At 57.4% G+C, this 26270-nt stretch overlaps 2 protein-coding genes across 6 annotated transcripts; one reads left to right on the forward strand and one right to left on the reverse strand.

Moving 5' to 3' along the window:
- Positions 1–221: 221 nt before the first annotated feature.
- Positions 222–12061, reverse strand: MTCH1 (mitochondrial carrier 1). The gene is made up of 12 exons (XM_063356674.1): positions 11850–12061; positions 10934–11018; positions 9507–9613; positions 8992–9069; positions 8614–8671; positions 8097–8148; positions 7214–7273; positions 3804–3897; positions 3408–3455; positions 3144–3211; positions 2358–2433; positions 222–1932 (listed from the first exon to the last, which is right to left on the reverse strand). Exons 1-12 carry the CDS (start codon positions 12030–12032, stop codon positions 1858–1860), a joined length of 984 nt encoding a protein of 327 aa, XP_063212744.1. The 5' UTR covers positions 12033–12061; the 3' UTR covers positions 222–1857.
- FGD2 (FYVE, RhoGEF and PH domain containing 2) lies at positions 10370–26270 on the forward strand. 5 transcript variants are annotated; one of them, XR_010073821.1, is made up of 18 exons: positions 12787–13536; positions 15578–15854; positions 16535–16615; positions 16966–17114; positions 17511–17667; positions 17805–17943; positions 18503–18561; positions 18953–19099; positions 19513–19605; positions 19918–19997; positions 20077–20107; positions 20249–20341; positions 20547–20672; positions 20863–21009; positions 21418–21561; positions 21641–22084; positions 24166–24495; positions 26053–26270. XR_010073821.1 is itself a non-coding variant. In XM_063356669.1 (17 exons), the coding sequence occupies exons 2-17, from the start codon at positions 13322–13324 to the stop codon at positions 21872–21874; spliced, it is 2172 nt and encodes a 723-aa protein (XP_063212739.1). In that variant the 5' UTR covers positions 10370–10758; positions 13276–13321; the 3' UTR covers positions 21875–22604. The 5 variants fall into 5 exon arrangements, 3 of the variants coding, with proteins under 3 accessions (XP_063212739.1, XP_063212741.1, XP_063212740.1); XR_010073822.1 differs by having other exon boundaries at positions 24166–24339; positions 26053–26269; XM_063356669.1 differs by lacking the exons at positions 24166–24495; positions 26053–26270 and adding an exon at positions 10370–10758 and having other exon boundaries at positions 13276–13536; positions 21641–22604.

A 26270-nucleotide genomic window follows, 5' to 3' on the forward strand; every position in this document is an offset into this window, starting at 1 on the left:
GCTCCCAGTTGGCTCAGCCTAAACCCGCTGCCCTTCTACGGAGCTGAGGAAGATCAGAGGGAATCGGAGTTTGCAGCAGCTGGTTTAGCCCTGGGTTTGGGGAAGAAACCAAAGGAAATGCCTGTCTTAAACTGAAACCCTCCCTGAGTGAGGGAGCCTGTTATGCAAAAAAAAAAAAAAACAAAAACCCCCCACTTTTTAACAAAAGAAACACCCAAGAGTTGTTGTTTTATAGCTGTATTTTTGGAGCATAGTTAAATCCTCCTTGAAATAATCTCTGGTGTTAGGGAACAGGGCCATGCATTATTTAACTTCTGTTACCGTAAGACAAACCGTAACGGGAGGAAGGGAGGACAGACAGGAGCAACGTCACGACACCGAAGGGAGCTGGGTGGGAACCACCGGTCCCAGCGTGTACCAGCACTGTCCCGCACGCCCTGCCTTGTCCCCAACCTGCCTGAGGGAGGAAAACCCCTGTGCGATGGCAGGTCGGGGTCCCCAGAGGACCCCAGAGGATGGGCTGTGACCCCACCTGCTGCAGCACGTGGGAACCTGCTCAAGGAGCCCAAAACCTCTTCCCAGGGAGCGCAGCGACATCTCTGTGCAAAAGACTGCTTCGTGGGGGAAGCCAAGTGGGGGGAAATCTGCCTGCCCGCCGCGACAGCACAGACTGGTGCGAAAAAACCCTCTTATCTGGTGAGCTGGGGATAAATCCTGCCCTGCTGCCACCGGTGAGCTCTGCTACGCGAGGGCCAGCCATGCTCCTGTGTGCATGAGGAGCTCCTGAACCCGACGCCTCACAAGCCTTTGGCGAATTTAAGGTTTATTCCTCTACTCCAGCCAGCCAAGGAGCGAGTGCCCCTCCTGCAACCGAACCCTTCTGTGTGTAGCTATCAGCAGGACGCTGCCACGCAGCAGCCCAGCACCGCAACACGCGGCTCCGTGTCCATCGGTGAAGCCCCAGCTTGTGGTCCTGCGGCCGGGAGATGCTCATGGGATGCGGCCGGGCCAGTCCAACCCAGGACCCCCCTCCCCTGAGACCTGCGTGCAGGCTGCCCGCCCAGGTTACACCCAGCAGCTCCGCCAGGTGTATCCTAAATACAGCCCATCCTGCGGGGAAAAAGCCTTCCCAAAGCCGTTACCATCTGCAGCGCACGCCCCTCCCCGAGTGCTCGCTCCGTGTCCAAGTCCCAGCGCTGCCCTGGAGCCGAGCCGTACCAGTCTCTTTGGGACTGTGCTGCTCTTTGTGGTGGGACGGTGTTTCCCTTTTCTGTTTGGATACTGTAATTTCCTTCTCAGGCCCAGGGGAGGTGGTGTGCTCCCTAGTGTTCAGGTACCCTCAAAACCTTAAATATGGGTGGCAGGGTTGATCTCGCCCGAGCTGAGCCACCTGCCATGCAAACGTTTGCCCTCTCCAGAAGAGATGAGGCTGGAGCCGGCGTAGCCTTCCCAGCAAAGTGACCCGGATCTCTTGCCGCTTCTCAGCTCAGGCAGAACGAAGCAGTCTTTTGTCCCTGCATCTCAGGGCTGGCTCGTTTAGTACCTGGGCATTTTCTGGTTGCCCAAACTTCCCCAGTGACTCCAGCGCTACAGCCTGGACCAAAGAGACAACTCCCTTCTGCTCTCTCTGCTACACATCCTGGTCGAGACAGCCATGAGGATGGGGCTTTGGTCCAGCTGGGGCCTGAAGCTGTATCTCCAGAAGCCAACTTCTTGCCGGCCTTGCTGGAGAGGAATTGTCTTGTTCTGGCACCACGGACTTTGGATTGAAAAGAAAAAAATATACATATATCGAAACAAGCTTAGGGTTTCTTGAGGAGTCCACGTTCATCAGCTCTCCCTGTGAGCTGGGGGGGGTCAATCGATGGGGAAGCAGGTGGCCGGCATGGGAGCTCTGCGGAAGAGCAGGCTGGAGCCGCGGAAGAGCTGCCCCTACGGAGGAGAGAGCAGAGGGTCAGGGCAGCCGTGCTGAGACCCGGCCAGGGAACTGCCGCAGGGACCGACCCGCGCCCACCGCAGGGCTGCGAGGCCTGAGCACCCCGGAGGAGAAATCAGGGTTTCAGCCCTGTGAGCGCTGGGGTTGGGCATTTCCCCCCAGGGAGGGCTGATGGAGAAGCGCAGAGCCACCTCGCTTTGCTGTGCACAACGCTTTTGCCAAAAGTTCGCAGGCTGCAAGCTCGGGGTGTGTAACGGGCAGACCAGTACTGTCATGCCTGGTACCAGTGCCAGAACTGGAGGGATGGAAACGGGTTACTGAGCATGTCAAGGATGCGGCACAGGCACTTCTGGGGCAGCGCTGAAGACCTTGGGAAGAAGCAGATGGAACCCAAAGCTCCGTGTGTGCCCTGCTCCCTCACCTGAGCACTGAGATACCTCCAGCAATGGATCCAGGACGTAAACGCGGGAGCGTAGGGAGGGAGGCCGGCACGCAACCTGCATGGCAATGAGAAAGAGCTGAGACGGTCTGTACAGATGTCACATTATCCAGACAGGTAACACAAGAGCAGCGAGAAGTGTAAGCAAAGACACAGAAACAGTGTCCGCACTGGGCTGAAGGCCAAATGACCAGCTCGTTATTTACAGTGCAACAGATCGTGTAATTTAATTACCCCTGGAGCGTACAAACAAGGAGCCGTTACCTGGATACACTGAGTCCAGGACCATACGCTCTATCTACGCCTCCAGGAGCCAGCAGATATCAAGACGTTACACCAGCTTGGATGCAGTCCCCTTCCCACCAGCACAAACTCAGAAGATTTCTTGTAGCCATGGGATTGGGAAAGCCAGCTTGGTCCTGCTCCTGTCTGTACCCGCCGCGGCACTAAGAGCTTTGCTTTCCCTTGGGCTGCTCCCCGGGGCCGGCACGGTCCCTTTCATCCCTTCTGCCTCCGGTCTCGTTCAGATCGGACCACGCCACCGTGACTCTCCCTATTTCTCTCCATTTGAGCTTTTATGCTGCTCTTGTCTGTGCCCTCTGATGTAAAATTATAAGCAACCTGGGACAGGAAACGAGGCAGCTCCGCGAGGTGCCGTATAGTTTACGGTTCTGTATGAAAGCTTTACGATCGTTAGCAGAGGATTCAGACAACAAGGGGCTGGAAGAAAGGAAGGGAAAGCCTTAGATCTCGGTGTGACGGACATACCCACAGTTGTTCACTGCCATGAGATCTCCCACCAGAAGGAATGGGTACGTCAGCATGCTCACAGCGATCTGAAAGCACAGAAAACCTGTAGCCTCTCTAATGTTCGTCAAAAAAAAAAAAAAAAGCTAGTCCCAGCTTTTGCACATTAACAAAGATATCCTCATCTTTCGATACAAAGTACAGACCAGCCTTTGTCCCCAGACCATGAGCTGTCACCCCCCGGCATCAGGAAGAGGAGTAATGACACGGCGGTTGCCTACGTACCCCCATCACGAATTTTGTGTAGCTCCGGATCACCGATGCCTGGCTGAACTGGAAAGAGAAACCAAAAGGGATTGTGGAGGAGGTGGATGACACCAGGCTGTCACTGTCCCTACCTGACACCCCTCGGAGCCTGAGGTGATGGGTGCGGGGCAGGGGAAGAAGGCAGAAAGCAGCAGTAACCACACAGCACCCCAAGCTGAGGATCAGGGAGGACATTTGCTCTCCAACCTCAACCTCTAAACTGCAGCAGAAACACAGCCCAGAGCAGACGCTGCATCTTTAGCACTTTTACAGAAAGAGACGCTAATTTGGATAAATTAGCCATTAATTCCTTCCAACTGCAGGTCCTTGGTACGGGCCCCCCCCCCAAACCCTCCACTGACCACTTCCACTCACGTTATCGTCCACCGCGTAGGTGTTGATGAAGTGAGCCAAGAGGTTGCAGCACCAGAGGAAGATGACATCCCCCAGGATGTGAGGGACTAAACCGCTGCAACGGCAAAAAGAGGAGTGTGAGGTGTAGAAGGGTCCCAGTGCCACCTTCCATGGTGCCCAGCCCTCCCTCCGCCAGCGCAGAGGAACCCCACTCCCCCAAAATGCATCTTTACTTAGACAGGAATTGAAGGGAAAGGGGGAAAAATTCAGGGAAGAGCTCGCCTGGTCTTCAAACGTGGTTCTATGTGTGCTGCCAGCTGCTCTGGCCGGGGGATGCTCTGGAGTAGGAAGTTTGGGATCTGTCACGTGGGCAAGGCTTAGCCAAGTCCCCTTGTTCCACCCCAAATCCCTCCTTGGCCCAACTCCGGCTCTGACATCCAGGCGAGACCCAGATGAAGTGGGTTTCCATTAAGCTCATTTTGCAGACGCTCTTCAGGATGCAGAATGAGAAGTTCATCTCTTCGTGGAATCTCCCTCCTTTTAGAAATCAAAACGACAGGGGTTGCTCCTGCAAAACCTGCTCTGCTGCCAAGTGGGATGAGCTGGGGGCAGCACTCCATTCCCCGATTTTTCCCAGTCCCTGATCTTCCCCATCCCTGCTGCCACCTGAGAGCGTGGGGACACACGGTGATGTGCTGCTTAGGCTTATGGCTCTCATTGACACGTGGGCCGGAGCTCCCAGCAGCATGAACACGCCCAGCTTCCACAGCTACTGGCACTAAAACACTTTTTTTAAAAAAAAAAAAGTTTCAGAGGGTTTTTCCAGTTTGTCAGAGCTCCTGCAGCATCTGTTGCAGCAGCGCAGGCATCGAGCGCAGGGCCCCCTGCTTTGGCTGTGCAGCCGTTCCACTGCAAAAGGATCCAGGTGTGTTTTAAACCTGCCTGTTTCACCAGCAGATGTGTTCAGCCAGTTCTGAAAATGAGCCTGTGGAGAGCCCCAGGAGTGTTTGCTGGGCCGGGAAAGGCCACCTCCAAGCACACGACTCCGAGTCGATGGTTTCTTCCCAAACACAACGCTGCCTCTTTGGAGCAGGGCACCAGTTTTCTCTCCTGCTGTGGTCGCTGCAGCAGCAGAACGGCGATCGGGACTCTGATTCAGGCTGTTTCACTTGCTTGGTGTTAGGGTTTATACTTTTTGGAGACAACCCAGGTATTATCAAGGCTCTGGAGATGCAGCCGAGGTCTCAGGGGCTAGGCACAGCAGAAGTCTCCAACAGAAGATCTGCTGGCTTTAAAAGATGTGATGCATGAGAGTGACAGACAGGATAAAGAAATCAAAGCTCTCTGGTCCCAAAGAGATGGTCTGCTTTGCATTTAGCATTCAGTCTTTGTAAAAAAAAAAAAAAAAAAAAAAAAAAAAATCCTTTCTCTAACTCGAAGTCAAGTCTGAAGCAGGCTCCTGAGCTGCTGCAGATGCAACAGGGGCTTAACAAAGACCAGAAAGAGAGGGCTGGGCCACGGCAGCCGCGTATGTAAAACCTCACCCATCTATTGACAGAGAATCAGATCATTTGTTCTATTTGCAATCAGGATCCCACCCCTCTCTTTCCTCTGTCATCAAAGTAATGACAGATGCTGAGCCTGAGTTGGCGGGATGACTGGAGATCAGGGGTCTCGGAGCGCTGCAGAAAGGGACTAAAAAAAAACCCAAATTCACTTGTGCGACAGCTCTCGCACCCAGCGAGACGCCCAAGGAGATCCAGACTAGGAATATTTTTAGAAGACGACAAGTCGTTAAAAGCTGAACCAGCGGCAGGCAGCTGGTGAAGCCTGTGATTATGGTGATGGTACCCAGCGGGAGAAATCCCAGTGCCAGGCAGGGCTGGGACAAGCCATCTTCGAGGTGACCGCGCACAGCAATCTCGGAGCCCCAGGAAGATCTTTCTGGCCTGCTGGCAGGCAGGAGAGTGCTGCAGATACGAGGGGAAGCAAGATAAGACCATCCCCTGAAAAGTCTTTATCTCTAGAGGCACGCATCCAGAGCGTGTGCCGCTGTTATTGCTGCGTAGAGGTTATAAGGCCACGAGAAGGGCGAGCACCGCAATGATTTTAAGGGAGTGGAGGTGTTTGGATTGCGTTAGGAGGGCAGAAAAGCAGCAGTTTGGTCCTACAGATGCAGTCTGTGTTCCCCTCACGGCAGTGCGATTTCCTAGCGGGGCTGTACGAGCACGTATAACTTCAGAGCCCTCCTGAGACATTTTGGGTTGTGTTAAAGCCTTTCCTGTGAACTATTAAGTTTAATTAGGCTACCAACAGTGTTTATTTTATGTGGAGGAAGGGAACGCGGCGGCTCCTTTCACGTTATTTCCTCGGGAGAGGGAGGATTGCTGGGCAGCATGCTCCAACCGTGCCCCATGCCCAGGGAACGTCCCAGAGGAACCTGTATTTAATGGAGGAGATGTGGGGCTGCCCAGCTCAGCAGAGGAGCTGTGGGCTGCAAAAGGAAGATGCAGTGACACTCGATTGATGGGGTCTCTGCAGACCCCTGGGCCTCTCCCCTTGGGAAAAGGACACGGAGAGACGCCCTGCGATTGCTCGCTTCTTCCCGAAGCGTTCGTCTTTTATCAGGAGGCCCAAATTTTCTGATTGCAGAGCCAAAGGCATCAGGCCTGAAAGCCCCTCCGGAAATTTTGGAGCTGCCTTTACTGTTTTTAACATAATAAAGCGAGTTATCCCAGTGCTGGGAGCGGAGGCAGCAGGTGGTTCTGCTTTTCTATAGATGTGGGGAAAAAAAGGCAAGAAGTGTTAATTAAGGGTTCAAGCAAAAAAAATGGTGTCCGCTAGACTTCCACTTCAGCGACGCGACCAATTCACCACGCTTCCTAAGCGGCTGGAAGCACCTTTCAGGTGCAGGCGGCAATGCCGCTGAGCCGGGCATCACGCTCCCACCATACAGGCGAACCTGCTGCCAGCACCAACCGCCTGCTCGTTACAAGCACCCACGGTGCTCTTCAGAGGAATGCGCCGCTTATCCGGGCCCTGGCTTTTATTTCAACACGGGGTCTCATTGTTGCACTTGACCTTGGTGCCTGTTGCACAAACAAATGCTTTAAATGGCCCTTCACTGAAACACAAAGAAGCACCAGGGGGAAAAAGAAAGGTAAGAAAAAAAAAAAGAAAAATACAGAGTTTTCTCTGGGCTCTGAAGGTTTGATTGAAGATAAGATCTGGGGCAAACTTAATGGTCAAACTGGAGCGCTGTCAAAGGCGCAGATTTAATCTGCTCTCATGGGAGCGATGTGAGAGTCCCGCGGTCAGACAAGGTTTCAGATGGGGGAGCTCAGCGCGACTCTGCAGCTGGCAGAGCGTCCAGGAGAGCCATCAGCACCTTCGGACTATGGGGAAAAGCACTTAAGCAACAACTCACGTACACAAAGAATCCCAGGATCCCTTCTTCCTTAAATATCCTGCCGATGGCGCTGAACACACCGCTGCCAAGAAAGGAAAAGAGCTATAAGCGTGCAGGGATTGCTCTGACTCTGTCCCGCACAGCTTCACGTGCACTCTGCAGCCACCAGCCACAGCAGTGTCCCCCCGCAAGCCACCCTGCCAGCAATGCAGCGGCCAGCTCTGCTCTGCTGCTTCTCCTCGACCTCTTAAGGAGGGTCATGTCTGCATTCTGCCAGTCCGCAATAACGCCTGGGACAACGCTCGAGTTGCTGATGGCTGTTTAGATGCCGAAGCCAGAAGAGCTCTGCTTGGCTTTGCGTGAGTGGATACACATGCCGCAACTACGGCACGTAACATGCTTTGATTAGGCTGGTTTTCAACCCGAGAGCCCTGTCCTGCCTCGAGGAGCTCGCACTGGAAGCCGTGGGCTGGCTGCAATTGTGTCGAGCATGCTTTCAGGTGGCTGCATGTGTAGGTTTGTCCTGCAGAGAGGCAGGTATTACTGAAAAAGGCTTGGAAAAACCTTGCAGAGTAGCAGGGCTGAACCAGCACTTCATATTACCCACTCTGCCTCCCTGCTGACTTCCCTTTCTATTAACACGTAAAGCAAAAAGGCAGGAGACTCACCGTGTGATCAGTAAGGTGCATTACAGCCACCAAAATCCACAGAGGCACACCAGGGACAGAGCCCAGCCTCCCCACATCCCTTCATCCCAAACTCATCCACCCTCTAACCACGGCTCAGATTCACTTTTCGGTCTCCCAAACCTCCTGGGTTGCCCTATCCCCCACTGGATGGGGCACCGCTGACTCCTGGACTCGTGCTTCTCTGTGCCCAAACCCTTCAGAGCTGCAGCCGCTCACCTGTATTTGACTTCCCGGCCTACGAACTGGACCATGCAGCGCATCGAGATCACTAGGAGGAAAGAAACATAGGGCTGATAAAGCAATAAATCCAGTTTGGGTTGCAACGGACGTGAAGGAAAATGCAACTTGACCCTTCTGCCCTCCCTTCCATCATCGCCTCCGTCTCCTCTCGGTGGTCCTCATCACTGCAAGGCTCATTAGAAACTAGAGCTCTCCCTTAGTCTGTAAGTGATGGGAAGGATTTTTGGCCCTAACCTCAACGGGATCTCTAGGACAAGCTCTTGGATGAATGGGAAGAGAGCACCTCACTGCTCAGTTGGGGTAGTCCCTGAAGGCCAACCCAAGCATCAGCCTTCCAAATGACCGCTCGAGACCTGCATCTGTTCTGTAGTTTTGTACGAAGCCATTTCTGATAGAGAAGTACATCGAGTAAACGTGGGTTTTGGGGTGATCCCCAGGCAGGGCAGGGCTCCTCGCTCTGGAGGGGGTTGCCAGGCAGAGGGACAGGACTCACCGTGCAGCGGATGTGAGACAACCCGGGACACGCACTGCATCATCATCTCGTGAGATGTCTGGGAAGGGGGGAAAAAAAACACACCTGTATGAAAATCCGCACTGTTCCACCTGCACAGATCATGCCCCTTCCCTTAGTGTAGCGAAACCCATTTTAGGTCCCTCTTTTGAAATCTGCTGTTCAAGATAAACCTCAATTTCTATGGAATTTTTCATGCCTGGACTCAGAGTGGCTACTAAATACCATGGCCTTTTCATCCAGTTTTCTCTCCGAGTAATTTCACCCTCAGCCCACAATTTTAAGCTTCCTTTGCTCCCCAGGCACACCCCCAATGGGATCTTCCCGATCACTCCTTAACATGCAATATCCACTTCTCACCTCTTTTACCACTTTCCTAAGGGAGGTCTTCACATCATCCTTGTTAGAAACATGCTCCATGTCTTCCAGTGGAAAGGCCTGAGTGGGGAGAGAAGAAACATATGGTCAAAACTGAGGGAGATGCTGACCCACAAACCCTCGATGTCTGAGGACAGGAGGAAACCACAAGCAGTTGCACTCTAGATGGAAGGAGAAGAAAAACAGGCAAGAAAGAACAGAAGAGAAGGAAGGAGGGAAAGCAAAACAGGGAAGAGAGGGGTCATGAAACTGCACACAAAAGGCAAGTGGTTGTTCAAATTAAATAAATATTGTTTAGAAAACAAGTTTTGGGGATATGGGCACTATCCTCCTCCTGTCCTGGAGGATTATTCAAAGCCCTTAGGAGACAGAGAGGGATGGGGGCTTTTCTCCTCCACGCACAGTCGTGGCTGGGTACATGCAGGCTCCCTGGCTCCGCTGCAGTAGCACGGGCAGACCCTGCAAGCTGATTTATGGAGAGAGAAGCCGACCTTTACCTTCTTCACGCTCCCCCTGGTGATGGTTGATAAAGTGCTTGAGATGAGGCGAGGAGTAAGACCGCGGAAGAGGCCTCTTTTCCCATCCACTTCCACGATGTGTCTGGCTGGGTAAGAAAAGACCAGGCTGCCGTCAATCGGGAACTGGCCAACTCGCCGAGAGCACCCCAGACACCTCCGGCGTTCAGCCGAAACTGCACCGGAGCTCAGCACAGCACGGCAACCACTCTGCGGTCCCACCGTAAGTGATTTATTGTAACAGTCCTAAATAAATTTCACCTAGGATGCAAACAATTCTTAAGTATTCCCTGTCCTATCTGTCTAAGCTGGAAGGATAGCTCCAGTATTTTGGGCTACTTGATTGTTTCGCTCACCCGAAAGGGCTACAAGGCAGTTTGGAGTGAATTGGGGGAGGGAGGTGTGGTGTCACCTCCTCCCTCTGCCCTGAGGGGTCAGACTCAGGCTTAAAATGCATCTCGGGATGGTTCCTGATCACCACCTTCTCCCAGGCAAGCTTCCTCAGGTCTCCAGCCAAAAAATAAGCCAACAGATCCAATTTCTCCCTGATGTGACAAGGTGGAATAGGACCCACCAAATGCCTGTGGGTACCGATTGCTCCTGCCCCCACCCTCTGCTGTCCCAAGCGAAGCCAGGAAGGCTCTGCGCACCTCCATAACCCAACACTGTAAATCTATTTGGAAAATGCATCTTCCAAAGGGCAGCACGGGAGCGTTTCCAGCCCCGGGTGACCCAGGATGGGTCTGCAGTGCTTACGTACTGCTCCTGCGCTGGGTCCCCCCCACCCCATGGGTACCGCTGTCCCATTTTGGGGTCGGTCCAACTCGGCTTTCAGGACTGTGCGCTCCCCTTCCCCACAGCAAACCCGCTGTGAAAGCAGCCCCCAAGGTCACAGAGTGTTCACCCACCTCTCCCGTGCTGCTCCACCCACAAAGAGAGAAAAACAGTACTTTATTTCCCTTCTAAACATATTACCTTCCCTTTTCTTGGTATTTCTGTCCCTTTAGGGCTCCATCTACAATACAAATGAGCAGGGCAGGGGGCCGAGTTATTGCAGGGTAGCGAAGAAAAGCGTTTTGCTGTCTCTAACACGTGCAAAACCCTCCACCAACAAACCTAATCTACTTAAACCCCCACTGCTCCCTCCGCTACGGTGCAAACCCAGAGCGACCTGCCATGGGAAGGGGATGCAGCACCAACGCTGAGGCCACCACCTCCTTGTCCCCAACAACAGGTGGGTAAATGTGACGGCTTTGTGGCTAGCTGTAGTGGTTTATGTCTCATTGGAGCCACAGGATGCTGCCAAGGGGAGGCGGGAGTGCTGCTGGAGGTCGGCGAGGTCGGCCTGGCGGCTCCCAGCCCTGTTTTTGGGGAGGACGTCGCGCTGGCAGGGAGGGACGTTTGCTCACCGTAGGTGAAGAAGCCGGGCAGGTACAGGACTTTCCTTCCCAGCACGTTTCTTCCAACGGTTGGAGGTAGTGGCTCGTGCCCAACCTGCAAGAGAAACCCTGTGAGTAGGTCCCTGTCCTGGGGTTCCTGAAGCCCCTGAGGTCTTGATCCTGGCACCCGTGAGCTGCTGGAGGGCCACGAGCCGTCACCCTCAAATACAGGGGGGTGCCATGACACATGGGGTCCCCAGGGTACACGGGGTCCTCAACCCTCCCATTTTATGGGGCTCCCTGTTAGAGGGGTTCTGTGGATACCCATTCCATAGGGGTTTCGTCTCCCACGTTATATAGAAGCCCCCACTGCAGAGCGTATCCTTATCCCCCCCCCCCCCTTTTAAGGGGTCCCCACTGTACAGGGTGTCCCCATCCCCTGTCATATGAGGGGGTCCCGATGCCCCTGCTATAAAGGAGTCCCCGCTGCACAGGGCCCCTCACCCTTCCGTTACATAGGGGTCCCTGTTCCATAGGGGTCCCTGTTGCCGTGGGTTTCCTCATCCTCCCACAATATAAGTTCCCCCATTTTTATAGGTGCCCTCACCCCCCCCCGAGTTGTACAGGGACCCCCGTTATACGGGGTGACCTCATCCCCTGTTATATACATATATATATGCCCCATGCTGGACGGGGTTCCTCGTTGCCTCCTTATATAGGGGTGTCCGTCCCCCCCCATTATACAGGTGCCCCCATTGTGTCCCGTTATAAAAGGGGGGGCTGTATATATAGTGGTCCCCAGCGCATGGAGGCCTCCATAGGGGCACTATAGGGTCCCCCACCCCCCGCTACACTGGGGTCCCGATACCCCGTTATACACGGGGTTCCCCGGTGCCCCTCTCCCCCGCCCCCCCCCCCCCCCCCCGCCTTCCCGGCAGCCCCGGACCTGGACGAGCAGCTTGACGTAGAGCAGGGGGTGGCTGGCGGCGGCGAGCCCCGCTCCCAGCACCACGAACAGCCCCTCGGCGCCCTCGGCCCGGGGTCCCCCCGGGGCCGCCGCCGCCGCCCGCCCCGCGGCACCGCCAGGGGGCGCCCCCCCGGCCGGGGGCAGCGGCGCCGCCGCCGCCATGGCCCCCCCCCGCCGCCGCCACTGCGCCTGCGCCGCACGCGCTGTGCGTGGCTGCGTCACGGCGCCGGGAGGGGGGTGGGCGGAACCATTGCGTGAGGGGCGGGGAGCGCGGGCGGAACCATGGCGGGAGCGGCGGGGGGGAGAGGGAGCCGCGGTGTGAGGGAGGGGCCGGGGCCGGGGCCGGGGCCGCGGCCGCCATGACAGGGCGGGCACGGGGCAGGGCCCTGACGGGGAGTCGTAGAATGGTTTGGGTGGGAAGGGACCTTAAAGCCCAGCCAGTGCCACCCCCTGCCCTGGGCAGGGACACCTCCCACCAGCCCAGGTTGCTCCAAGCCCCGTCCAACCCGGCCTTGAACCCCTCCAGGGATGGGGCAGCCACAGCTTCTCTGGGCAACCTGGGCCAGTGTCACACTGCCCTCACAGCAAACAATTTCTTCATGCTATCCAATCTAAATCTCCCCTCTTTCAGTTTAAACCCGTCCCCCCTCGTCCCATGGCTCCCCTCCCTGCTCCAGAGTCCCTCCCCAGCTTTCCTGGAGCCCCTTTAGGGACTGGAAGGGGCTGGAAGGTCCCCCCGGAGCCTTCTCTTCTCCAGGCTGAACCCCCCCAGCTCTCTCAGCCTGTCCCCACAGCAGAGGGGCTCCAGCCCTCCCAGCATCTCCGGGGCCTCCTCTGGCCCTGCTCCAACAGCTCCGTCTCCTTCTGCTGTTGGTGCCCCAGCGCTGGAGGCAGCACTGCAGGGGGGTCTCCCAGAGCGCAGCAGAGGGGCAGAATCCCCCCCTCGCCCTGCTGCCCACGCTGCTGGGGATGCAGCCCAGGCTGCGGGGGGTTTCTGGGCTGCCAGCGCACGTTGCCGTGGCGTGTGGAGCTTCTCCTCCACCAACACCCCCAAATCCTTCTCCTCAGGGCTGCTTTCCAGCCATTCTCCACCCAGCCCAGACTGGTCTTTAAGGTCCCTTCCAACTCTGACCATTGTGTGATTCTATGACTCGTGCACAGCCCCTGAGGGCCACCCCAGGGCTCCAACACGTGGTGGGACACAGCCCACCCCGTTGCAGCGGCTCAGGCCTCCTCCTGCCCAGCTTGTCCCTGTGTACCATCCCCGCTGCTGCTCTGGGCTTGGTTATGCCACCAGTTTGGGCCACATGGCAAGGTCCCCCCAAGCTGAACAAATTCCCAGGGTTTTCTCAGCGTTTCTCCTACTTGCAACCTGCTCCGCTTCCTCTTTCCTTTTCCTTTTGAGGCCAACGCAGAGACAAGCTCTCCTATCACAGTAAGAAGGACAGCAGATGCTCTTCGCCTTGTGCAAACCCTCTTCCCTGAACAACATCGTGGATCCCAGAAACACCTTGAAGCAGAGAGGGGGAGAGAAGAAGGGAGCCGCAGCCATCAGCACCCTGCAACTCCTTTACACCCGGCACCCGCTCACAGCCAGGGCCATGGAGGGAGAGGCCGATAATCAACGGAGCGTGTTGAACCTGGTGGCTGTGTTTGAAGAGCACTGGTAAGGAAGGAGCGTCCTGGGGGCTATGGGTGCATTAGGGCTCCCCGTGGTTTTGGAAGGAAGAAACCCGCTGTGGAGGTGGTTTGGAGGCTGTGGAGAAGCTGACTAGAGGATTTGCTGTTCTTTAGCATTCAGATCTTCTTCCTCCTGCTGCAGGTCATGGACAGAAGACTGAAAACCTCAGTGGGATGTGCCTGACCCAGGGTTAGGTTGTGGCATGCTTGTTCCCTCCGGGCTCAGCACCTTTGCAGTGGGCCTGGCTGGTGAATGCTTTTTCCCCTGCTGCCGGGGAAAAAGGATTTTAGTTTGCAACTACGTTGGCAGGGGTCTTCACTAGGAATTAAGTGCGTGAGTGTCTGGGAGGATCCGAGCCTCAGGCACCAGCCTCAGACTGTCCAGCTATTTGCAGCCATGTGGCTCCTAGGAAGGGGAAGAGAAAGTGTTGTTTGGAAGGGGAAAGCGAGTTTCTTTTGAGCAGCATGGCAGTCCCGTAAAACAGCACCTTCTCTTGGAGCATGAGCTGGGATCCGCAAACAATGTGTGTCAGAGTCGGAGCGAGGCAATCTGCCTTGCCCTTGGTGTAGAAGTAATTCCGAGGCTTGGGGTGAGTCATTGTTGTGGTCCATGCCTTGGTTTCCCCATCTGTTGAATCGGGATACCGAATCTTGCCTTTCCTTGCATCAGTGAGGTGCTCTCAGTGAGCCTTAATGAGGCTGCGTGGTTGGGCAGTTTTGCAGCGCTTCCTAAAGATGGTCAGGCACGAGATTTCCTTCTGCTCCAGGAACTTCGCCTGCGCCTCTGCTGTGTGCTTTGCCCCAGGCTTTGTGCTCTTGTTGGCTCCAGAGCAGCATGGTTGTCCCCATGATCCCACGGTGGAAATTTGTTGTGTTGGAACCATTTGCGGCATTTGATCTGCCTCCAGTTCGCTGCTGCAGTGTGTTTGTTGTTTATTGTGAAGCGTGAGGTTCATTTAGAGGAAATAAAAGTAACTTAGGACTTTCAGAGGAAGCTGGGGAACCTGTAAACATGTTTTCTGGAACAGAAAACAGTTTTAGCCTAAGTCAGCACAAATAGAAAGAGAGAAGTTCCCTGTTGGATCTCGGCAGTGGGTTTAGGCTGGCAGAGGTCTGGGAGGCACCAGGGGGGACAGATAAAGCCTCTCTGTCACATGCAGGGTTATGCCAGCCCCCCTGGACAGGAAAGGATGCACATGGCTGTGGATGCACTCCCAAGTTCACAGACATGTGCTCATCAGCATGGGGATGGACCCGTCATCCTCTTCAGATGAACGTCTGCCACTCAAGTCATCTCCTATCCTCAACTTTGCAGTTTTACGCCCGATTTCGTCCCAATTTTCTCCTTCATCCCACTCCTGTCTGCAGGCCGCTGGTGGATGTGTTCCTACTTTCTGCCCAGAGCAATTTACTACAGGAACCAGCTCTCAGATGGCAACTCACTGTTATCATCTTCAGGGCCTGTGCTCTGTGAGGTTTCTCCCCCATGGCTGCTCTGGACCTGTTTTCCTTGTCTTTGACAGAAAAGGGAAGAGAGAAAACCACCAAAAAACTACCCCTCTGCAAAACCGCCTACACAAGCCCTCTTCTTGACTGACACCTCTTGGTTATTTGGCTTTTAAAGCCTCGTGCCCAAGGCTGCTGGCTCCCTGCTTTGGCTCCACGGTGGCAGCAGCCAGAAAGGAGAGCTGTGCCAGCACCGCAAAGGCTACGCTTCGGGCACTGGATGGCTGTGGATGAGCAATGGCTGTGGGTGGGATAAACGGCAGTCGTGCTTTTCTAGAGCAGGATGGGAGCTAAACATAGCAGCAGGAGGCACTGTGAGAAGAGAGCCTGGATCCTGGCCCCCTTGGAGGATGTACGGGCTTTTAGACCTTGGTTTGTATCAGGGTTGTAGCAGAGCAAAGCAAGTCAGCGCTGGGGTGCTGCTGTGCCTTATCGCCTTCACTCGAGGACGGTGGCTTTAATCTGGGCTTGAGTGTGCTGGGGCAACAGGCGAGCTGATCACACTGATTCCTCCATGGCAGGGCCAGCAAATTTTCCTGGAGGGACAAACAGGCTCCGCACGACCAGGCTGCTCCTGCAACCAGCCAGCCCCAGCAGCTTCCAGCATCCCCTGCCAGCCAGGGCCAGGGCCTCTCCCAGATGGCTGCCAGGCACCAAGCGGAGCAGGAGAACAAGGAGGAGGAGGAGCAGCAGGGTCAGCGGGGGCTCAGCTTCAAATGCCTCCGTTCATTCCGACACAAAATCAGCGAGGACAACTGGAGGAGGCAGCAGGACCCCGGCTTCGAGACCGGCAGCAAGGTAAGCTCCAGAGGAGCCTCAGGAGAGGCTGGTGCGTGCCCATGCTCAGACCGGGAGTCATGTGGGCTGGATCAGGGAGCTGAGGTCTCTGTTGGCCCTGAGCAAGTGCCTGCCCTGCAAGGGCCAGTGTGTGGGGTGACAGAGAAGTGTCCTGTTCCCTGGTGCTTCGGGCACAAATTCCCCATAGTCAGGTAGATCCAAGCAGACCTTGTCTCTTCCAGCTGTGACGTAACTACGACATGGGGATCGGATGCACAAGTGGGCCCAGCCAGGTCCGTCCCGGGACATCCCCAGGGCTGTGCTGCTCTTTGCCAACTGCAGATATGTTTCTGCAGGACCGCATTCAATTCCTTAGTGGAATTGCAGGCCATAGGGTTAACCCATCCCACCTTTCCCCACTCTTTAAGGCTGCTAGCCCTGTATTACTCTGGGAGAAAAAGGCACACAAAGAAAGGGGTGACCTAGGAACATGAACCAGACTTCCCAACAGCCCCAAAAATGCTTTGTTTTCACCCTCGTTTTTACCACATGCTTTGTTGAGGTCCTTCCTTTGCCTTCCCCTGGAGCGAGGTCCAGTTTAATGTGGGCTGTGAACACTGGGGAACAGAGCTGCATCCCCTTGGGCCGGTGAGTAAAGCTTGTTTTGCAGCCCACGAGACTGAGCCCTTCTCCCTATACAGGAACCAGAGGAAAAGAAAATAGCTCTGGAGCTGTTGGAGACAGAGCAGGCTTACGTCAGCCGCCTCCACCTTCTCGACCAGGTGAGCTGGGGAGCAGAAGGGCTCATGGAAGTCTTGAAAGCGATAGCCCTGCTGCCGTCTGCCCCCACCAGCACAGCTCAGACACCTGTGCACAAGCCAGGGACTGTTTCCTGGAGGTTTTGGAGAGACTAAAGCTGGTTCTGGACTTTGCTTTTGCTATACCCCACACTTTCAAGGAGCACCTTTGTCCCAGGAAAGCTTTCCATCCCCCCTGATTCTCTCCTGGGGCCTGGGATTTCCCTCCTGTCGAGTCTCAGCCCTTTTCACTGGGTGACATGGCAGTCTCAGGGAGGGAATGGGGTCCTCAGGCCTCTTCCTGACCCTTTTTATTCACCCCTGCTTTCTTCCAGGTATTCTATACAGAGTTGATGAAAGAAGCCAAAAATGGGAAGACAGTCCCGGAGGAGGTGGTGAAAATGATCTTCTCCAACATCTCCTCCATCTACCAGTTCCACGCCAAGTTCTTCCTGCCAGAGCTGCAGAAGCGCATGGAAGATTGGTGAGCTGCAGGAGGGGAGGGCAGGACTCCTGGCTTTCTTTGCCAGAATGGGGGAGCAGCGATGAATTTGGTCTCCCACCAGGACCAGAGAGCTCGGCCTGTTTTGCTCCAAATGTCTTTGTGCTGGAAAGCACTTCTTTAAAACACTCCATCCCATATCGGGGTATTTCTGAAAAGGGGGGTGACAGCTCAGATGCTTTAGGGACATGCCCAGGTATGAATGGCCCAGGCTGGCTGCAAATTGGGCATGTTCTCGTTCTGGAGAGTGAGAAGTTGTATGGGGACGTAACAGGTGGCAGCTGCAAACCTCTGTCCTCCACCCCTTTGCTTTATCCCTCATTATCTGTCTGCCCCCCTGGACTGAGGAAGCTGCCCATCTGCGGTTCCCTTCCACAGGAGCTGCAACCCACGGATCGGGGATGTGATCCAGAAGCTTGCGCCGTTCCTCAAGATGTACGGCGAATACGTAAAGAACTTCGACAAGGCTGTGGAGCTCATCACCTTCTGGTCAGAGAAATCCCCGCCCTTCCAGGAGCTCATTGCTGACATCCAGGTAATGGGCCACAGCAGCACGGAGGACCTCAGCAATGCTCCCCAAAACCTCCCCACAAGGGAGATGCAGTGGAGGGTGGGAGCTGCCTTGGTCACCGTTCCTGTCTTTGTGTGTCTTTCTGTCTTGTCTCTCCCCAGAAGAGGAAGGTCTGTGCTAACCTAACGCTGCAGCACCACATGCTGGAACCTGTGCAGAGGATCCCGCGCTACGAACTCCTCCTGAAAGATTATGTCCGAAAACTACCACCTGAGTCCCCAGACCGGGACGATGCAGAGAGTAAGGGCTGCGTCTGGCTCTCCCTGCTGTGGGGGCAGGCAGGGTGGGTTTGTGGGGGAAACAGCAACCCCCGATGTTGTACACAGGCATCAGGATACCTGGATTCTCTGACCAGCTGCCCCGTGCCCTTGGATAAACCTCTCAGTCTGACCCTTTTCTAGCAGAGAGAGGGATTAATCTGCCCTTTCGGGGTCTGTAGAGGTCAGCGGGGAAGGCGGTGGTGTTTCAGGATAAGGATGATCCCTCCCGAGCATCCCCCAGGGAGACCCGCGGTGACCGCGGGAGCTGTCAGACCCCTGAGGATCACGGCAGCTCCCAGTCCCACTGGGACGGAGCGATAAAGGAGCCGGCTGTGTGTCCCCCCCCAGGACCCGACCATGCCACCACACAGTCCGGCCGAACCTGGACTCCTGTGCAGCGTTCAGGGCCATTCAGGTTGTGTCCAGGGGAGGGCAGCAGCCACCACACATGGCTCCCTCACGAGAGAGAGACTCGGGGGTTTTCTCCCACGGCTCTCGGTCAAGTGTTTAGCCCTCCTGCCTTTCTCTTCTCGTTGCAGAGGCCCTGGAGATGATTTTTATGGTGGCCAAGCACTCAAACGCAGCTATCGCCGAGATGGTGAGTGCCTGTCCCAGCTGGTAGGGCTTTGCAGCTCATGTCACGGTGATTTGCCAGATTTCCTCGTGGCCTCTCGACTCAGTGGAGCACAGCCCTGCCCTGAATGGGACGGGAGCACCGTGGGTTCAGTGGAGGAGGTTACACCCTGCTCCTAATGCCTGATCCCATCACCCTGAGCCTGGGGAAGTCATGTCTGCAACATCAACTGTGATGTGACCAGCTGTTTCAAGGCTGGGAGCTGCTCTCGAAGATCAGTCTGGAGTGAGAGAGCTGTACCCCCTCTCTTGGTACTCAGCAGCTGGCACGGGAGGTGGGGATGGAGGGGACCCAGGGGTGACAAGGTTGCGGCTGCTCAACTGCCCCCAGAAACAGGTCCCTCTGCCTCCCCCAGGAACGGCTGCAGAACCTCTGGGCGGTCTATCAGCGACTGGGCCTCGAGGACGACATTGTGGATCCCTCCAATGAGCTGATCAAGGAGGGGCCGATCCAGAAAATCTCCACCCGCAACAACAGCACATCGGAGAAGTACCTGTTCCTGGTGGGAGCTGGGATGCCCAGGGGAAGGGACAGGGGTAGGACAGGAACGGGGAGAGGGACAGCACAGCCTGGACGGGGTGTTGCTGGGTCATCTCTACCCAGAGGGGATGAATTCAGAGCGGGGGGGTTTGAGCCCCTCAGTGCAGGGCACCCTGTAGAGGACATGGTTGGGAACCAGCTCATCCCATGGGCACGGCAGCCCTTGGGGGACGTCACGCTCCAAGAGTGCTTTGCATTTCCAGGGTGGGAGAGGGCTGTGGCAAAAGCAGTCACGTTTTAGTCTGGATTCTTCCCAAGGACCAGCTCAGCCCCAGGGGGGTGAAGGACCCTAGACCCCAGGGAAGCCCCCAGCTCTGAGCAGGCAGGTGCTGGGCTCCAATCAACCCTCTCCTCCTCCTCCTCCTCCCTGCCCAGTTCAACAACATGCTGCTGTACTGCGTGCCCAAGGTCATCCAGGTGGGCGCCGAGTTCCAGGTCCACCTCCGCATCAACGTGGACGGCATGAAGGTCAGACAGGCACCTTGTATTTGTGATTCCCCCAGACCCTGGCTCCCCTAAAATGCATGCTGCTCTGGGGTGTTCCTGCACTTCCTCAGAAAGGAGGGAGAAGATGGAGCCAGGGGTGGCTTTGTGGGTGAGGAGGACTGGTTGATACGCTCTGATCCGGTGAGACTGCAGTGCAGCCGCATGCACGTAGGATCGGAGGGGCTGAAGGGTTTGTGCCTGAGGGAAATCCCTGTCCCCCACATCACAGAGGAAGGGCCCTGTGTGCTGGATGTGGGCCCAGCCACTCCACATCCTTTCTTGGGTCTCTCTCAGGTGCGGGAGCTGAACGACACACAGTTCCCTCACACCTTCCTGGTCTCGGGAAAACAGCGGACGCTGGAGCTGCAAGCTAGGTAAGGGGAAGGGCGACAGTCCTGCAGACCCTCTCGAGGAGGAGGGACACCAGCTCACTCATCTCCCCTTTTGTACCAGGTCTGACGAGGAGATGAACGCCTGGATCAAGGTACCACTGAGTGCTGGCAGAGGCAGCACATCTCACTCATCCTGGCTTGGATGCCTGGGGCCCCAAACCGGGCTGATTCCCCACTGCCTGTGTCGGGGCAGCCCCCCCCAACTGCTCCTCCAGCCCTGCCTTCCCCTCTAGGCCTTCCAAGATGCCATTGACAGAAAGGAGAAGAGGAGTGAGACCTTTAAGACAGCAGTGCACGGGCTGGAGACGGGCACCTCTGCATTGAAGGTAACCCTCCTGCCCTCCCCATGCCTTGCCTGCACGGAAGCTCAGGGAGAGCCCACCTGGCTGTGCCTCAGTTTCCCAAGCTAAACAGAGCTTGGGGGGAAGGCTGCAGACAAGAGGAAAGGCTAGGGAAGAGAAAGGTGAGAGCAGAGGGGCTGGGACCACCTGGACCACGGCTAGCTAGCCCCAGCAATGCTCCCACCCCCAGGCAGAGGAGCTGGGCCGTCGAGCTCCACAGTGGGTGCGGGACAACCTGGTGACCATGTGCATGCGCTGCAAGGAGCCCTTCAACGCCATCATGCGCCGGAGACACCACTGCCGAGCTTGTGGATACGTGAGTCGCCCCGTCCCCTCTCTCTTCCCTCCCTCCTGGCTTGCTCAGGTGGCCGCTGGGGCAGAAGCACACATCTCCTACACCTTGTACCTTTTCCCCTGGCTCCTGCCCCTCAGCTCCTCATGGAGTTGTCCCTGGGATGCCCCAGCCCTGCCCCAGTCTCACTGGTGTCCCTGTCTGGTGGTTGTAGGTGGTGTGCGCTCGCTGCTCTGACTACAAGGCTGAGCTGCAGTATGATGGGAACCGCCTGAACCGCGTCTGCCAGGAGTGTTACGTCTTCCTGACAGGCCACGTGGTGCTCGAAGACCGGGAGGGGAAGCACAAAGGCATCCTGGAGGTGAGCTCTACCCCTCTCTGCCCGACCTCCTCGTGTCCTGCTCCTCTGTCCCTCTTTCTCCAAGCTCTGCCACCCACCACTGTCCCCAGCGCTGCTGTCCCAGCTTGGCCGTGTGCCTGCAGCAGGAGGGGTGGGAGTTGCTCCTGCAGGAGTCAGAGGGTGCGAGGATGCTGGATGTGCTGGGACGCTCCCTCCCACTCTGCGAGCCTTGGGACCAGGCAGCCAGGGCTCCCTGCACCACAGGATCTGAGCAGGACCTGCACAACCAGGATCACCCCTCACCTGCCCCTGGCTTGGTGGGGGAGTTTATGGAGCAGGCAGAGAATTCCCCAGGAAATGTCGTTCACACAGTGCCCTTTCTGCCTCTTTCATGGGATATTTAGGGATTTCTTTGCTGTTTTTTGGCAGAAAGGTGCTGCAGAGATATCAGGCAGGAGTTTGCTGTGCAGTTCCCTGCAGCTGCTGGACAAGAACGGCAAGGGGGGCACACGGGGCTGGTTCGTCATCCCGCAGGATGATCCCCTCGTGTTGTACATCTACGCAGCTCCCCAGGTAAGACCGGGCTTGGCTCCACCTGCAAGGGACATCCCGGTGTGCCCATCCCCTGCCTCCCACCGTGGTCTCTTGACAGGACGTCCGAGCCCACACCTCCATCCCACTGCTGGGCTACCAGGTGAAGGACCTGCCCCAGAGCGACTCCCGTCACCTCTTCCAGCTGGTGCAGTCCCGGCAGGTCTACACCTTCGTGGCCGACACGGAGGAGCTGAAGCAGCGCTGGATGAGGGCCATGGCGCGCTCTGCCGCGGGGATTACACTCTCGGAGGAGGAGGATGAGGATGCAGACTCCTGCGACGAAGCAGAATAAGGCCATGCCCACCTCCTGGGCTGCCTGGAGCGTCAAACCTCCCCCTGCCCGTCCTGCTCGCCGCTGGCTTCGGGCTGATCCCCGACCTCTCTGCGCTTTGGTTTTTCGTCACGAAAAGGACAAGGCGGAGGCACGTTTGCCACCGCACGGTCAAGCCGGATCCCCTTTCCTCTCCCTCCTTGCTCTCCGCATTGGACAGAGATGATGGAGGTACCCGAGCCGGGAAGCGGAGGGAGAGCCGGGGGGGTTTCGGGGAGCCTGCGCCCCCGCAGCCAGCCCCAGCCCGCTGTGCCGTGCCGCCTGCTGCCGCCCGAGGGCAGCAGCGCCTCAGCCTTCCTCCCGGGGGGATGGTGCAGGGGGGATGCCCCGTTTTGTTGAAAGCGTGTGTGGAATTGGGACTGCTGTGATAAATCCTACCTGCAACCCCCGTGTACAGTCCAAGGAGCATTTCTGGGGGGGGGGGGGGGTGTATTTTCCAGAGCGCCCGGTGGGATTGTCATCGGGATCCCACATCGCCTTATCTATAAGCATCCCCGTTCTGAAACCCTGCAGAGACACCCAGCGTGTAGCTCACCCTCACCCGGCTCGGGGACCCTGGTGCTGGATTTAGGATGTCCCTCTCCCAGCCTGTCACAGCCCTGGCCTCGCACTGCAGCAGTCCTGTGCTGTGGGGGTACCCCTTAACCACAGACACCCCCAGCCCGCCTCCCCACGCCAGCCTGCACTCCCGCCCATCCCACACTCCACCTGCACCCCATCCTGCCCCCAAGCACCTTCCACCCTTGTACCTCTCTCGGTCACCCGTTTCCTGGGGGGCAGATGCTCTGGGGCAAGGCTGGGTGCACACAGGTGGTGCTGCCGCGCTGGTGCTGGGCAGCGATGCTGGGGAGACACGGGGGGGGAATTCCCCTCTCCAGCCTCAGCATAACGAGCACCCCTGCTCGTTTCACATAGCGCTGCACCTGCAGCCCCACGTTTCTCTCTGCATCCTCTCCAGCTTCCCCAAAAATGTTGCCCAGGCAGATTTTGCCACTCCTGAGCCATGGGATGTGGGAGCCCCATGCAGGGATGGCTGTCCCCGGCAGGCAGGGATGGCTGCCTGCACCCGCATCCCGCAGCAGCTCCAGCCCACCAGCCTCGGGCAGGGCCTGGGGATGTCACAGGCCAGATGGATCCATGGAGAGTGGGAAGGGACATGAGTCGGAGCCTGATGCTGCAAATGGGGACAACACTCGGGGAAAGGATGGGGAGCAAAGATGAACCAGTCATCACCAGTCGGGGAGGGCTTCGGGGAGCCAGGAGAAAGCTGTGAGCGTCGTCCTCCTTCCTCAACACACCCAGCTCAGCCCATCCCAGGAAAGGGCAAACCATGGTGGCTTTACCTCCTCCGACTTAAGAGATACCATCAAGGAAGGGGGAGAGGAGCTAGCTGTCGGGGGGAGAGCTCTGCCAAAGCGATTGCCCCTTGGGGTGCCACCCAGCACAGAGCAAAGCGCACGGGGCTTCCCCGAGACACCCCAAAACCGCCCTCCCCTCCCACCACCGCCTCACGTGAAGGGGGAAACCCCAGCACCCCTGGAAAAGCCGGGTGCCGCTGGAGGGAAAGAGTGAGCAAGGGGAAGCCCGCGGGGCTGGAAGGTTCTGCCTGGTGGCCTTCCGCCACGGCGTCACCCCTGTGTCAGCCAGGGACAAAACACGCCCGGAGCGGGGAGCTGCCGTCAGCCCGCGGCTCATGAATGGGCCTAAGAATAGATTTCCTGTTTACCGACCGAGAAATCGCTTCTGGGGCAGAGGGCACCTGGGCGCTATTTTTACCAGCCCCTGCCCACCCCGGTCCTGGCCTCCGGCCACCCACGGGGACCACTGCCCCGCTGCTGCATCCGCGTGTGCCGGGGGAGAGAGGTGGCCGAGGGATGCAGGGGGGTGATGGAGGGGGCAGGTTACCGCCACGGCCTCGGCGTCGCGCTGTCCCCACAGACGGCTGGGGGGGAGACAGCATCGCTCAGCTGCCCCGAGCTTAGAATCACCGATTCTGTGATTCTTAGAATCATACGATGGTTTAGGTTGGAATGGACCTTAAAGATCATCTGGTTCCAAACCCCCCCGCGCTGAGAACGGACACGTGCATCCCCGAAATGGGCTGGTGGGAGACCTAACTCGTGGGCTGTTTGGTGGTTCCCCCGCTCCGCTCTCCTATAAAAAAAAGGAAAAGATTTTTTTTTTTTTTTTTTTTTCACCCAAGACATGCAGCAAATGCGCTGATGAATTTTTCTCTTCCCGTGCTTTTTCAGCCCCCGTCGCGGCGATGGTCAAGCGGAGCAGTTTGGCCTCTTGCCTTCCCCGCGCAGAAAGCGAAACCCCATGGAGAAGTCGCGCCGTTTCCTATTCTCGAGAATGAGGAAGGCTCGGAGGCCATTTACTGGAATCCCCCCCCTCCGCCGCAGCCCTCCCCGCGGCCTCTTCTTGTAAGCACTGACCAAAATACATTGTGAAACCCGCGCTGCGGCTACGCTGGGGGCCGGGCCACCCCTCATTGAGAAAATCCTGCAGCAAAGGGGAACAGGAGCCAGCGCAGCCGCTGCTTTCCAGAGGATTCGTTCTCCTCTCATCCCAAACCCCGGGTACCGCACCCCAACCTGCCCCCCCTCCGCTGCGGGAAAGGGGGTGCAGGGAGGTTCAAGGGCATGGAGCGAGAGGAGAGGTGGCTGGAAGGGACATGGAGAAGCGTTGGGGGTGTTACAAACCCCCCCTGCCCCGTGCCCCGCTGTGGGGCTCTGTGCGGTGCAATCCCCCCCTGCGCCCTGGGAAGGGGCTCAGCAGGTCCCGTGGCCGGTTCTCCCATGTCCCCCCCAGGTGTGGGGCGGGATCGGGACCATATGGGCCCTATAAAACCCCACACCCCCAGCCTGCAGGGCTGCTCTTGGATTGCCCTGGGAGCTTGCTCTATAAGGACAGGCTCTATAGGGGGTTTCTCTACAGGGTAGGCTTTCCCCCTCTATAGGCACTGCTCTATCGGGCATATTCTCTTGCTTGCTAATTGTGGGTCCCTATAGGGGCTGCGCTCTGCTACGTGATGGGATTGCCTGCCCTATAGGGGCTGGTCTCCAGGGGGCCGCATCACTGGGGCAACAGCTCTTGCTCTATAATGCCTGGGCTTGGGTTGTAGAGGAGTCGGGGTCCACAGGGGCCAGCCCTCTGCAGCGGGTGCTCTTGCTCTATAGGCGTCGGGCTCTATAGGTATCCAGTTCTATAGGTGTCGGGCTCTATAGGTGTCAAGCTCCACAGGTGCATTCCCCTGTGCCATCATCCCCTATAGGGCAGTGACCCACAGGGGCTGTGCTCACCGATGCTGAGCGTGCAGCCCCGGGGGGGGAACCGATCCAGAGCATCGCAGCCCCGGGGGGGGGCCCGATCCGGAGCATCACCCCCACGGCGGCGCTGGGGCTGCAGAGGCCGGAGCTGCGGCAGCATGGCCTCTCCCCAGCCGCGCAGCCTCCGCAGCCCACGGGGGGTTCCACCGCTTTCAATAACAGATCTGCCGAGGCTGAAGGCAGCGGAGGCAGAGCCGTGCCCTGGCGCATCCCCTCCCCACCATGCCTGGGGCCGCGGGGGGGGGCACGTGGGACCCCCATCTCCCCTGAGACTGGGGGTAACATCCCCCCCCAGGTGAAGGGATTTAAGGACGATGCTAAATGATGCAAAATATCTGTGATGCCCCTCTAAAAAATAAAACCCACAGGCAGGATTTTCCAACCTCAGGGCTGGGGTACCCCCATCCTGCTCTGCCCCCCCCCCCAAGCCCCCCAGGGAGCAATGCAAAGCATCGGGGGGCCCCAGGATCCACCCAGCTGCACCCCCCCCTTCGCATTGCACTGGCAAGACCTCGCTGCTGGGGTGTCCCCAGGCTCAGGGGAGATTTTGGGGGGGGGAGGGGGGGGGTGCAGCTTCCCCGTCCTTTTGGGGGGTCCCCGCAGGCTGCTGGCAAAGGGCGTTTCGTGCAATTGAGAACCAGGTCGTGCATCCCGGCGGCTGGCGAAGGCGGGAGGTGTTTCCCGGTGGCGCAGGAATTTGCTGTTTGCGCCTGTGTTGCAGGAGGCTGGGGGGGAAGGAAGGAGGAAAGGGGTGGGGGGGCGCTGGCGGTTGTTATTATTTAATTTTATTTTCCTGCCTCCATCCAGGAATCTCTGCAATGTGCCGGCTGCTCCCCGGGAGGCCGGGGCGGCCGTGAGTCACTGCTGCCGCTGGAACGTGACTCAGTCCTGCTGCTCTCCCCGGCAGGACATGACCAGACTGCCAACGCCAGGGAGAAGCCCCAGCGCCGCTGCCTGCCCGCGCCGGCGGGCGAGGATACCCGAAATCCCCCCGGAGAGCTTGGCCCCCCCCACTTCTCGATGGG

The sequence above is a fragment of the Chroicocephalus ridibundus genome, chromosome 20, assembly GCF_963924245.1.
Source record: "Chroicocephalus ridibundus chromosome 20, bChrRid1.1, whole genome shotgun sequence".
Taxonomy (NCBI): Eukaryota; Metazoa; Chordata; class Aves; order Charadriiformes; family Laridae; genus Chroicocephalus; species Chroicocephalus ridibundus.